The sequence below is a fragment of the Oratosquilla oratoria genome, chromosome 38 (genome assembly GCF_046742065.1).
Source record: "Oratosquilla oratoria isolate Oo_2021 chromosome 38, ASM4674206v1, whole genome shotgun sequence".
In the NCBI taxonomy this organism is placed as follows: Eukaryota; Metazoa; Arthropoda; class Malacostraca; order Stomatopoda; family Squillidae; genus Oratosquilla; species Oratosquilla oratoria.
In genome coordinates, this window is record NC_134814.1 from 1,857,150 (window position 1) to 1,871,853 (window position 14,704).

Below are 14,704 nucleotides of genomic sequence, written 5' to 3' on the forward strand. Positions count from 1 at the left end.
TTAAACACGTGACTTAAGGTATTTGAAGAGACCAATAGGAAATGAAGGAAGAATAAACGTTTCGTCTATCAAGATATCTTCAGGGTCAAACAGTATTCTGTCCTCCAGATGAACAAAAAACATTAGACAACGCTCTAGTTTAGCATCTCTACAGAGGCGACCAAGCATCAGACGATTTTATTCGGTTAGGAGAAAGGAAAGGCTAGGGCAAGGTTACAGAATCAGCAAGATGGGTAATACATGTTTCATTTGATTTCTTAAATGCAAAAGTACATTTTCCTTGTTTTCTTTATTTCAGAATGAAGCAACTGCTACTACTTTTAGGAAGCCTCCTGCTGGCCTTGAGAGCAGGTATGTATTTTTTTTTTTTCTTCAGCATGAGCTGAGGGTGCCCAACATCTCTGATAAATATCTGGTGCTCTCTGATAAATTGACTAAATCCTTTAGGCTTCATTTTAAAATGGCTCACCACAGTAGAGCCACTGGCATAAGAGGAAAAATGCTGGAATGGATTTGAGCGAGGATTGGTGACAAAAAAAAAAAAAAAAAAAAAAAAAGGGTCTCCATTGACGGTGTAAAATCCAAAGGGGCAGTGTTACTAGTGGAGTTTCCCAGGGCTCTGTTTTGGGTCCCTTATTGTTTATGTATATAACCTTCCTGGTCAATAGGATTAATAGTGACGTTAGTAAGTTTGCTAATGACACTAAAATAGGATGCCATATTAGGTCGGTGGAAGATGCTGGAATACTGCAGTAGGATTTTTTTTTTTTTTTTTATGGCTGAAGAAATGGAAAATGGATTTCAATATTTCAGAGTGCAGTGTGTTAAACGTAGGATTACACAACCCAGCTAACAGGTATAACTTAGATAACGCCATATTAAAACAGAATGTGAAAAGGATACGGGAGTGGCAGTGAGTTTGGACCTCAAATCCAGGAAGTAGTGCATCGGTGCAAGGAATATGGAGAACAGGGCATTAGGATTTGTCGCTAGGACGGTTGCAGACAAAAGTGCAGTTAGTCATTAAATTCTATCTGGCGATAGTTAGACTCATCCTTGACTATGCGGTGCAGCTTTGGTCTACGTCCTATAGAATGAATCTTAGTTCACTAGAATCAGTACAGATGGAAATGACCAAAGTAATACAAGGACTTTGAAATTTAACATACGAAGAAGGCTTAGGCATCTTAACTTACATTTCCTGGAAAGACGAAGAGTGCAAGGTGATAGAAGTATTCAAATGGATCAAGGGCACTGTAGGTAAGGTCATCATATTAAGACAGTAGGGCAAGACTCGTAGTAATGGATTTAGATGAGACAGAATTAGGTTTAAGAAGAAAATAAGCAAGAATTTGTATACCAACAGAGTGGTTGACGACTGGAATAGACTTAGTAACCATTTTGTGAACTTTATGGAGAGGGACGACAGGTGACAAGGGACATGGAACTGCCTAGTGTTGGCGTTATATTCTTTTGCAGTCCCTTCCATTCTTATGCAGGGAGATAGGCAGGTAGGAGAGAAGGCTCGAGAGGAGACAGGCTCTAACAGATAGAGACAAAGTGAGTATCTAACCCTTGAGCTACTAGATCAAGTGATAAGTCGGAGGCGCAAGGAAGAATAGAAGTTTGCGTTTGTAAGCTACAGAGAGCTTTGACCTTGTCGAACCACAGACTTCTGTCTTGCTGTTGGAGGTGATGTAATACTCCAGGGTAGCACGATGACTTGGCTGCCCTGATTTTCTTGATAACTTTATTCCTCAGGGACCTGAACAGGGCGTGGTCAGTATGACACACCTTGTTGCGTTACTTGATGAGTTGTTTCAGGCGTGGGCTGCCTGATGGTTCCACAGAGAAGTCATTGGCGGGGGAAAAAGTGAAAGGCTTCAGTCGTTGTTGTGGAGTAGTTCCTACACTTGATTTTCACATCCTCTCTTTCCAAAACTTCCCTCCATGGCAGACTCAGGCATAGGGTGGTGGTATCAAGTGACCCTTTGCCTTCGCTTGGAGGTGCTAGGTGCCGGTGTGTGTGTGTATGTATGTGTGTGTGTGTGTGTGTGTGTGTGTGTGTGTGTGTGTGTGTGTGTGTGTGTGTGTGTGTGTGTGTGTGTGTGTGTGTGTGTGTGTGTATGTGTGTGTGTGTGTGTGTGTGTGTGCGTGTTTACCATAGTCTAAGATTACCTGTTGGTCTTGTGATCGACAGCTATTTTCTTCCCGGACGAGAGGTCAGAACCCACATGTGGCCTGATCTATGGTTAATTTTGTGACCTTTACACGCACATAGGCACGACGATGCTGCCACCAGTACCATGTAAGCAATAGGGCAGCTAGATGGTACCATAATCATCGTCGCCGCCGAATGGCATCATAGCACACACACACACACACACACACACACACACACACACACACACACACACACACACACACACACACACACACACACACACACACACACACACACACACACACACACACACACACACACACACACACACACACACACACACTCACATGCAAACATATATTCAAACACATACGGAAACACACGCATGCAGACATACACGAAAACACACATGCAAACACAGGCATACGTACACTAACGCACACACACACACACAAACACACACACACACACACAAACACACACACACACACAAACACACACACACACACACACACACACACAATCACACACACACACGCGCGCGCGCGCACGCACGCAAACAAGGTGGGGTGCGCATGTGTACCATCGCCAGCACGTATAACTGTTACACTGGTTGGACAGTAGGTAGTTTACTTGGTACAGTGAAACGGTGTTAATAGGACGGAACAAACAACATTATAATGACCAGTTTAACATTTTAGGAATTTCCACTATATTTATGAAGTTGATATGCGTGTGTGTGTGTGTATAGATATGATTGATGAGATAAACACCACATGAGGACGGAGCCTTTATTTGTACGACGTTTCCGTCCTCATATGGTGTTTATCTCGTCAATCTTGTCGGCAAACACACACACACACACACACACACACACACACACACACACAAGCATATAGATATGATATTGATATGACGAATAAATCATCATTGACCAATATCAACCGTAGTCAAGCAGCGGCTGGTGGAGAGTAGTGTGGATAGGTGGACGGGCACCTGCTGCTTGACTATTGTAGGCAGACCTGTGAATGTGAATTCGAATTTTACTATAGAAAGTTTACAAGTCTAGGGCACAGAACGGGGTGAATGCGTGGATGTGGCGTGAATGCGCCCCAGTATTTATGAATGTCTTTAACGTATCCTATTTTATCGTGCTGCATCCTGACCTTATCCTCCGTCAGTGAGGGTGAAAATCATTAATCTACCACGGTAAAGAGATAATGGATCAAATGAAGTCTGTATACAACAAGTGTATTGAGTAACACAATATGTTCAATAATGGATTCATCCACCTCCCATGTGTGTGTGTGTAAGAGAGAGAGAGAGAGAGAGAGAGAGAGAGAGAGAGAGAGAGAGAGAGAGAGATTCACTAAGATCTTGGATAAGTAAAGCAGCAACGACTGCAACAGCACTGTAGTCGAGAGGCCAAACGCAGAGTATGGGATCCAATATATTTGACGTTTCGCCTAGCCGGGCTTCTTCAGAAATAACCCTGCTGGGCGAAACGTCAAATATATTGGATCCCATACTCTGCGTTTGGCCTCTCGACTACAAGATCTTGGATCACGAATGTCCGATCAGAGAAGCTCGAGTAATGGAATGACGATGTGTTTTCTTTCTTTCTTTCCAGAGGGTTGGGACGAGAGTCATCATTTCTTCAAATGCCACACGGAGAAGGAGTTCATAGAAAACCGCATGCCCAACAACCTGGACAACCTGGTGGCCCTCGTCGAGAAGTGGGAGAAAGCGAACTTCAAGAACCCCTATGACATGGCCAATGCCCTTCTGAAAAGGTATGAGAAGGATCAAGCCCATTGCACTCCTCATTGAAGGCCCCTACACACTGTCAGTCATGATTGCACAATATTCATGATTGCGCAAGCATATCCTGTGTGAGTGGGTGTGATTGAGTGTTTACGCAGATGATTGAGGAATTTCCAACACTGTTTGATTTTGTAAGATCAAGCATAGTAGTGACACCATCATGAGTGATAGTTAATGGCGATGATCGCGCCAACAGCTCAGTCTTTCCTTTGTTATAACCATGGCGAGCACACAGGACACTCAGGAATTTTAGAGGGAGTTCATCCAACTCCACAAACTCCAAGAGGTAAGAAATGATTGCTCAATCTTACTGATAGTGTGTGGCCCAAACACTGCTTGCACAATCTCGATGACTGTGCAATCATGATTGACAGTGTATAGGGGCCTTCAGGGACATGCCGGGACATCTCCCTGCTGTCCCACCGACCCATCCATCCCCATAACACGTCCACACAACACTAAACACTGAGAGACGGACGGGCGACACAACATACACTATACTACAACAAATACTTCGCAGCACAGACCAAGAAGAAGAGACATTGTGGCAAGTTGAAGAAGGTTGAAAAAGAAGACACGGGTCTAGTTCCGAGTTTATTCCTGAACGGTTTCGCTCTAAGCTGATTCAGAGGAATGTTTCTCTGTGGTGAAGTTAGCGGTATACATTTGCGAACCGACTCCACGTTCCCACAATGTAGAAAGGACAAGCGGGTGGTCGGACAAATGTATACAATAAGTCATTACAATTAAAACGACGATTAACAGTTCTGGGGTGTCATAAGTGTTGTCCGAAATGTGGAAATGTACCTGTTAAATCCAAATTGTTTAAAAATTAGGTGGAAAATCCAAAAATGTCGCTGTGGAGATGGGATGAAAAAAATTATCCGATGTGTGTATTTACCTAGTATTTACCTAGCTGTATCTTACGGGAAGGGGAGCTATGCTCGTGGGATCCCGTCTTTGTATCTCGCAGTGTCTAGTTTGCTTTTAAATTCGTGTATAGTTTTTGCACACACTATTGTTTTATCCAGTTTGTTCCAGATATCAACCACTCTGTGTGTGTGGAAAATGTTTTATCAGGTCTTCTATAACTATCCTTTTTGAGTTTCTTATCATGTCCTCTTGTATTCATCTTATCCCAATTTAGTAAGTCCTCTCAATCAAAGACTTCTGTGCCTTTCATGATTCTATAAATGGTCAGCAGGTCGCCTTTTCTCTTCTTTATTCCAAAATCGGTAATTTCAATTTAGCCAGTCTCTCCTCATATGGCAGGTTTGAAAGTGTTGGCGCCATTTTCGTGGCTCCTCTCTGGATTCGTTAAATTTTCTTTATATATTTTTTTGGTACTGAGTGAGCATAGTGTCGCAGCATACACCAGTCTAGGCCTTATTAGTGTGTTTAGTATTTTTTTAACCATTTCTTCGTCTAAATAGGTAAAAGCCACCTTTATTGATCTCAGCAAGTTGTAAGATTCTCCGACAATTTTGTTTATCTGTTTATCAGGGGATATGTCATTTCAGATAATTACTCCCATGTCTTTTTCAGGTCCTACTTTCTTACTTCTTTTGTTTCAATTTCATATTGTCCTGGTATTCTTTTTTTTTTTTCCGAACTCCATTATGGTACATTTCTTTATGTTGAAGTCTACTCCCCAGTTTTGGCTCCATTTCCAAACCTTGTTTAGGTCTCTTTGTAGTGATTCACGATTCGTTTCAGTATTAACTTACCTCAACAACTTAGTATCATCTGCAAAGAAGTTCATGTAACAATCCACATATTCATCCATGTCATTCACATAAATAGCGAATACTAATCCCTGTGGAACTCCACTAATCACCTCCTCCCAAGCCGAACTCTTTTATCTGAGCACTACTCTCATTTTTCTGCCATGCAAAAAATCCTCCATCCAGTTCAGTAATTTGCCTTGTATCCCCTCTATGTTTTCCATTTTTTTTGTTTTTTTTTTAATAATCTTTTGTGTCTTTTGTGTGGTACTTTGTCGAAGGCTTTTTATAAATCAAGGAAAGCACAATCAGCCCACCTTCCCTTTCTTGTATTACATCTATTAGTCTTGAATAGAAACAGATTAAGTTTGTGGCACATGATCTTCCCTGTCTGAATCCAAATTGTCTTGGGTTTTATTGTTTTCCTCCAGGTGTTTTATTCGTCTATTCTTGATATTTTTTCACAAATTTTGGCTACAGTGCTTATAAGGGAGACCGGTCTGTAATTTGTTGGTTCTTCTTTGTTTCCTCCTTTATATATTGGTACAATATCTACATTTTCCCAGCCCTTCTTTACATTCCTTTAGTATCCAATTTACAATCCCGTTACGACTGTGTGATTTCTTGTCATCAAGGTTCGTTAGTTGATCCCAATGCTGTACTTTTTCTCTAGAGAAAACTGACTTGAAGTGGTTGTTCATGACTTCAGCCATTTCTAAATCTTCTGTATATCCTATATTTACATGGCGTAGTTTCACAATTTCCTGCTTATTTCTAAGTTCACCATTCACATATCTATAGAATATTTTTTTTTCTATAATGACTTTTTCGTAGTTTCTTTTTTCCTTTCTGCGCATTTTTACATATTCATTTCTATAGTTGATATATATATGTCACTTTCCAGTTTTATTATCTTTTTTCCATCTTTTCCAAGCTTTATCTCTTTTATCTTTCGCCTCACTGCATATTCTGTTGAACCAGCACTTAATGTACACCTTTTCCTGTTCCTGTCTTGGTACGTATCTATTCACTCCTTCATTATAAATTTCCATCAAAATCATCCATTTCTCTTCCACTTGTGTCTCTTCTTTAAAAAGTTTTCCTAATTTGCATTTTGAAAGAATTTCTTAAGTTTCCCAAAGTCCGTTTTGTTTTACATCAGTCTTTCTTTTCTGTATTTCTCATTTCTCTCCATATACATTCCTCCTTTAGTTTAACCTTTATTAGTATGTGGTCACTCTTTCCAAATGGTGTCTTATATTCAATTTTATTCACAATTTCAGGTTCTATTGTAAATAGTAATTCTAGTCTCGACGGTTCTTCATTACTTCTATATCTGTTTCTTTTTTTCTATCCATTGCGTTATAGTATGTTCTATGGCCATGTCTAGTAATACATTTCCCCACAGATCCTCTCCGCCTTTCACTGTCATCTCTTCTTAACAGATTTCCTTGCAGTTAAAATATTCCATAAGTACCAGGTTACCTCCATCCTCCATCCTTCGTCACATTTAAGTTTTTCTTGGCCAAAAACATGATTCCTTCGCCCTGTTTCTCGTTTCTGTTTTTTATCCAATTATTATATAACCTGTGTCCAACACTATTTGGTGGTAGCGGACACCTTAATTTCGTCTCCACAATTCCCATTATGTCTGTTTTTTTTTTTTTTTTCTGACAGGTAATCAATTAGTTCACTCAGTTCTGAGATTAATCCGTCAATATTAGTATAGGCCATTTTTTTCTCCATCCCATTTTCTGTTTGGTTTTGCTTACCTTGATGTACATTTTCTCATTCTCATGTCTAAGACTCTCCAATAGAACTCCTTGCTTTCGGTCTCCATTTTTTTCGTGTTTTTATTTATCTATTTATTTATTTATTTATTTATCTATTTATTTGTTTGTTTATTTATTTCTAGCTTCATCTCTTATTGTCTTCTCTCTTTCTCTTTCCTCATCATTCATTTTTCTTTTTATCCATATACTGTTGTAGTGTTCACTCTTTGCTAACTTACCTGATTTTGCCAGTATGTCTTCTGCTACCCTTTGTGATCCTAGTTTTATATTTAGAAGTCGATTCTTTTTCTTTAGAATATTGTCCCATCCTATATACTTCTTCTATTTCTTTTTCTATATCTTGGTCATCGTCTTGCACTTCTTTTAGAATTATTTTTGACATTTCTTTTTCTGTTTTTTTTTTCTCAAGTACCTAACCAAACCATATTTTTCCTTTAGTCCATATAATACAATGCACTTTTTTCTATCTACTATATCTCTGACCCAATTTGTGTTTTCTTTGATTACTTGAATAAGTGTGTCCTTTCTATTCCCCTGCATCTGTTGCTGTACTGTTTCTTTAAAAGATATCTCCGTTTTTTGTTGTTTTTTCATTCCATTTCTTAATCTTCTGCAAATTTTCCTCACCTTCAATTCTTTCAGACAATGCCTGTACTTTGTGATTTACTTCTTTTTTTAAATTTTCACTATTGGTAGTGTCATTGTTTTTCTTCTTTTCGTTTTCACATTTAACCTCTATTAATTCTTTTTTTAATTCACTTAACTCGTTATTTATTTCGGAATTATTCTTCTTTAGTTCACATACCTCTCTATCGACTTCAAAATAGTCTTTCCTTAAAATCACAATCTCTTTAATTCCATGAATTCTCTCTCCCACGAGTTTCTATTAAAATTCGTCTCCCTTCCCATGTCTATGATTTGACTCAAATTTCTTTGTTCGTACTTACCAAAGCCAGATAATAGGTCATCGCCGTACAATCTATCAATTCCCCTTGGGTTTTCAAAGCCTCTTTTTACATTTAGATCTGCGTTTATGTCAACATTCGAATCAAACTCGTCGCCGTTTTCTCCTGATCCGCCTTGGTTCCCTTGCATTTTCTCACGATAGACACGTTCAACACTGCACAGAGATGATTTTGGGCAACCACAAGTGCTCCCCTCCCACTCAATACAACCCAGGCCTCTTACTTTCCTTGCACTGTTGAGAATTTTCGTCTTATTTGGCAGCCTGCGGAACTCTAGTTGACAGCTGCTGACAGCTCGGTGGTTCATTCGTGTGTGTGTGTGTGTGTGTGTGTGTGTGTGTATTCACTTGGTCTTTGGATCACGTGTTGGATTCGTGATCAACAGCTATTTCCCTCCTGGAAGAGAGCTCAGAGCTCGTAGGTCCGATCTATGGGTAATGCTATGACCTTGCACACCTTGTGTGTGTGTGTGTGTGTGTGTGTGTGTGTGTGTGTGTGTGTGTGTGTGTGTGTGTGTGTGTGTGTGTGTGTGTGTGTGTGTGTGTGTGTGTGTTTGTGTACAGTGTGTGTGTGTGTGTGTGTGTGTGTGTGTGTGTGTACAGTGTGTGTGTGTGTGTGTGTGTGTGTGTGTGTGTGTGTGTGTGTGTGTGTGTGTGTGTGTGTGTGTGTGTGTGTGTGTGTGTGTGTGTGTGTGTGTGTGTGTGTGTGTGTGTGTGTGTGTGTTTTTCGCAAGCCAAAATAGGAGTAGATAAAGGTGTACGTTCCAAAGGGGGTGGTGATAGCGGTCTTCGGGATGTCGTCTAGATGTATCGGAGCCCAGTAGTAGCCCTTCAGAAGGCCTGGTGTCTAGAATATCTTAGCGTCGTTGAAATATGTGGTGACGTCGGCGATGTTCAGAAGTGGGTAATGGTCAGGTTTCGTCATTATGTTCAGCTGCTGATAGTCTCCGCAGGTGGAGAGGTGAGGACGAAGGACTGGGGGGCCTTTTGGCAAAGGCCCAGCCCTTCCATCTCTTGGAAGGTTTTCTTGTCGGCGACGAGTTTCTCTTGTGGGAGGCGGCGGTATTTGGCAAACACTGGGGGCCCAGACGTCTTGATGTAATGGTAGACTCCATGTTTAGCTAGCGTCTGTGGCGTCTGCCGCAGCTCAGCCTTAGACGTCGGGGAATTCAGTGAGCAGGTGGACGTAGGGCTGTCTAGTGTCGATGGCGTCGACCGTGGGTTGTTGTTGTGCGGTTTGCAGGGGCGTCGAGGCGTATGCTGTTGCGCAGACCAGGCGGTTGTTGGTGACGTCGACCAGTAACCTGTAGTGGGTGAGAGGCGTCCTGGAGGCGTCCTGATGTTTACCAGGATGAAGCTCCAGGAGTAGTGGCGACTCCTGAACGTGAGGCGCAGGCGTTTGCACTCGTAGGTAGCGATGGCGGTGCCGTTGGCTGTGGCGAGCCTCACTCCGACGTCCTTGGAGGACCGGCGTTCTCCTGCAGTTGCAAGAAATATGGATCTGCGGATGCCGGTGTCAACAAGTAAACAATGTTTGGAGGTTTTGTCGATGATGTAGAGGCTCGTCGCGCCTGTGAAGCCACCGTGATGGACTGTGGCCCTTTTAGGCGTTTTTTGTCTAGGTGCCGAATCTCTGGCTGGAACTGCTGTTGCGGTGGTGATTTCCTCCTCGTTGACCACGTCGTCAACAGCGTTGACGCCCTGGTTTCTTACTGTGGCGGCGTGGGCGTCGACGAGGTGGTCCGCCTTCCGTGAAACTTCGTCGGTAGTCATGTCCTCAGCGTTGCCAAAGACGGATCGGATGGACGCTGGGGGGCGCAGGATGCTTCGGGGAGGGGGGGGGAGCGATGGGCAGCATCACGAAGTATCTTGAGCTTGGTTTACTGTCCCCTAGTAGTTGCCAGCGGGTAGCGAGGCGTCGGAGGGGCAGCAACAGCGGTGAGGGCAGCAGCAACGGGAGATTGGCTCATTTTGTTGTTCCAAGTCGTCACCAATGCAGTGGCTTTCAGCTACGGTGACAAGGAATACTAGTGAGTCTTATATTGAGTGAACTAGAACTGCCTTACATGCGGCCCGAGGCCTATATTTCTACCACAGGTAAGTGAGCCACTCACCTGAGGTGTGCAAGTGTATTGGGTTGGGTCAGGTCAGGAGGATGCGGAAGATGGTAAGGTTAGGTCATTCCGTCCACGTGGCGTGCAGTGAGACGAGGTTGAAATCTGTACAGCAGGAAACCATTGCGGGAGGTATATGGAATAAGGAAAAACCTGCAAAGAGTATTCAAAAGTTTTCACATGAGTAGTACGGTTTGTGTTAGGATTGGAAATGGTGAGAGTGAGTGGTTGCAGGCAAATATGTAGTTATGTCAGGGTTATATGATGTCACCATGGTTGTTCAATGTTTACATGGATGGGGTGGTAAGGGATTGGACATGGTTATTGAGGGTGGAGGGACGTGCAAAGTGGGCTAGTGTTTGCTTGCTGATGAGACTGCGCTTGTCAGAGGAGGGTCCTAGGCAGTTAGTGGTGGAGTTTGGGAATCCATGTGACAGGAGAAAGCTTGAAGAACCTGTCACGTGATTAGATGCCACTGTCTTTCCTCATGGGTTACTGATTCACCATTGGTCGACTTGGAAATCTGTCCGAAGAGGAGGAGGAGGAGGACCGGATTATGCTGGGTGTCAGTGTCTCTCCTCGCGCGTCGACCATTGGCGAGCCAGCAATCAGGTATTGGGAGAAGCAGGTGAAGAGCGGTTATAAGAGCGAGTCAGCTCAACAGCACTTTATAATACCCCGGCGTCAAGCGCTGCCCTCCAAGCTCCCGGTCCATTTCTCCCGAGCCACGACCACCAATAAACCCCTAATCGCTCGCAATTCGCCCGGTGGCAATAGCCCTCTTTTATACGCTACTATCTTTTCATTTTCCTACAGACATTCTTCCCCTCCCACAAAACCCGATCCCGCGCAAGCGAGGTGGTCTTTCCTTGGATTCCAGATTCCAGAATACCGACTATTGAGACTGACTTAAGTCGAAACCGGTCGAGTATTGTTATTTGTCTAATAAAAACACATCTAGAGTCACATATTTCACTTCCCCTGTCTTCTCATTGGGTTTATGTATATTATATATGTGTATTTTTTCCAGATATAAGAATGATGGTGTTACATTCGAGCCGGACAAGAACCCTAACTGGGCGCAGAGAGAGTCCTGGGACAAGGATAAGCAAGACATGTGCAACCGGTTGGTGCTGATGGACCACACCGTTCCACAAGACCAGTATGAACCCAGGGAAGAGGTGGGTGGTACCCTGTCATAGGGCTGCGGTGGAGGTGGACATTGTCCATACATACATACACACATATACCAAAAGCTTTTCCCCCTACACGGAGGGGGGTAGCCAAAAAGAAAAAGGCATAGAAACCACTCCCACCCATTACATTTCTGATATATTCCACTCCCCTCCACCCTCCTCCCTCCCCCTTATCTTGGCATCTCTTGGTGCAGCAGCATTGTCCATACCTTGATTAAATAATAATAATAATAATGATAATAATAATAATAATAATAATAATAATAATAATTAAATAATGATAATAATTATAATAATAATGATAATAATAATAATGATAGTAATAATAATAATGATAATGAATAATAATAGTAATAATAATAATAATAAAATAACAATAATAATTATAATAATGATAATGATAATAATAATAATAAATAATAATATAGTGATAATAATAATAATGATAATTATAATTATAATGATAATTATAATAATAATAATAATAATAATAATAATAATAATAATAATAATAATAATAATAATAATGATATTAATGATATTAATAATAATAATAATAATAATAATAATAATAATAATAACAATAATAATAAATAATAATAATAATAATAATAATAATAATAATAATAATAATAATAATAATAATAATAATGATAATAATAATAATAATGAATAATAATGATAATAATAATATTAATAATAACAATAATGATAATAACAATAACAATAATAATAATAACAATAATAATAATAACAATAATAATAATAATAATAATAATAATGATAATAATGATAATAATAATAATAATAATAATAATAATAATAATAATAATAATAATAATAATAATAATGATAATAATAATAATAATAATAATGATAATGATAATGATATATGATAAGATAAAATTTGCCGAGTTTTCTGAGGCGTGTGATTATGATGGAATATGGTAAATTGATTGATGGAGGGGATCAAAATAAAGTGATGCAAGTGTCAATATTTAAAAAAGGCATATTTTCTTTAACATAGAGACTTTTTTTTTTTTTTTATCTTTGGGGTAAATGGAATTTTTAATCTTGATTTTTCGTTGGATTCCCGCACCTCCTTACCTCGCTCACTCCTCTTGACTCTTTTTCCTTTCTTCATTTTTCTTCGTTCTCCCTTCTCTATCTCTCTTCCCCCTCTCTCTTCCTTCATTCTCCATTCTTCCTCGCACCCCCACCTCACAATGTTTTTATTGTTCTTTCTCCATTTCTTTCCCTCCCTACCCCGTCTCTCCACCTGCCTTTCTCTTGTTTTCCCTCTCGTTCTTATTCCCCCTTTTTTGACTCTCTCTCTCTCTCTCTTTCTCTCTCTCTCTCTCTCTCTCTCTCTCTCTCTCTCTCTCTCTCTCTCTCTCTCTCTCTCCGTCTATCTATCTATCTATCTATCTGTCTGTCTATCTATCTATCTCTTTCACTCTCCAAAGCACGGAATTTGCTCTCTGGCCCTGCTTCCCCCCCCCCTTACCGAGATGGAAATTCAGTCCGTAAGTATTAATTATTCTAACGTGTTCCCTCCCTGTTCTTGGACTGCTGGGGCGTGTGGCCGTCAGTGCGCCCTCTACCGAGCGCTGTCGCACAGCGTCGACCCGTACCCCTTCGGAGGAATAGACGAGAACTGGCAGGAGAATCAGAGGAGGAGAAAACGACGCAGGGAGTAAGTCCTTCTGGCTTTTGCTTGGTCGACACAAAGCTAGGTCATTTCAACTCGGGATGAAAGCCAATGACATGACGTCATGAAGAGGCGTCTCCAGATAACGTCATATTGTTTTCTTTCCAAAGTGAAATAACCAGCTTTTGTGTAGGCTTCGCTCCTGAGTACGTTTGTCTTTCTATGAAAAGTCCAATCTGTCGTCCTTTAGTAATATATAAGATACGCTGGTTCAGTCACAGTGGCCAGTGTACCCTAACTTAACCAATGGTACTCTAACACCTATACTATAAATTCTATAGTTATAAATATAAAATACACTGGTTCAGACACAGTGGTCAGTTTATCCTAACTTAACCAGTGTACTCTAATATCTATAGTTACAGCTTGCTAAGGTGAAAGATAGTTTTTCATTTCAAGATTGATATTAATTCTAGTCACAATAACCAATGAATGGACTGATGTGTATCTAGAATGAAAACTACGGAAGAGAGTGCCCTAAGTCAGGTTAGCTAGGCTAGGTTAGGTTAGGTAAGATTTTTATTTATTTACTTATTATGGGAAAGGTGGAGGGGGAAACACGGGTCTTTATCTGATTATCGAGTTTATTCCTGACCGGTTTCGCTTACAATAGCTTCTTCAGAGGAGCTATTGTAAGCGAAACCGGTCAGGAATAAACTCGATAATCAGATAAAGACCCGTGTTTCCCCCTCCACCTTTCCCATAATTTGTCCCAATGTCTCTACATTTATTTACTTATTTATGTATTCATTTTTATTTATTTATTTATTTATTTATTTATTTATTTATTTATTTATTTTAGGTTATAATCGTCACTATCACTCTGTTGTCTGTACGGTGTAATGGGGTTTTACATGAGAGGGGGACTTATTGCGGGTGAGAAATACCTTGATGATGTTTTCCTCGTTTTTATTAAAAAGGGATCTGGGAATACAGGTAGGGATGTCATGTTAGTTCTTTTATATAGGGGTTGGTTACGTGGTTGATGGGCGTAGTTAGATACGGTGTATATATATATATATATCAAGTTACGGTAACGTAATTGGGGTAGCTATGAGAAAGGGATCAGTGGTTCTGTCTGGTGACATTAGGCATCTCGTGTTGATGATACTGCTGGGGCGTCGTTGTTGTCTTACTTTGCATTGTTGAGTTAAGCTGTTGAGTATCATCTCGCACATGTGTGTGGATCATGTGCGTGGTAGGTGGTGGCTAGT

The 14,704-nt window shown here is 40.7% G+C and overlaps 1 protein-coding gene across 2 annotated transcripts in view; it reads left to right on the forward strand.

The window, feature by feature from the left end:
• Positions 1 to 14,704, forward strand: part of LOC143019939 (uncharacterized) — a 44,643-nt gene that overhangs the window by 9,310 nt on the left and 20,629 nt on the right. For both annotated transcript variants that reach the window (XM_076175930.1, XM_076175931.1), the window contains exons 2-5: positions 299 to 351; positions 3,795 to 3,957; positions 11,614 to 11,764; positions 13,372 to 13,475. In XM_076175930.1, the coding sequence (XP_076032045.1) occupies positions 300 to 351; positions 3,795 to 3,957; positions 11,614 to 11,764; positions 13,372 to 13,475 (470 nt within the window). In that variant the 5' untranslated portion in view covers position 299. The remainder of the gene's footprint in view (positions 1 to 298; positions 352 to 3,794; positions 3,958 to 11,613; positions 11,765 to 13,371; positions 13,476 to 14,704) is intronic.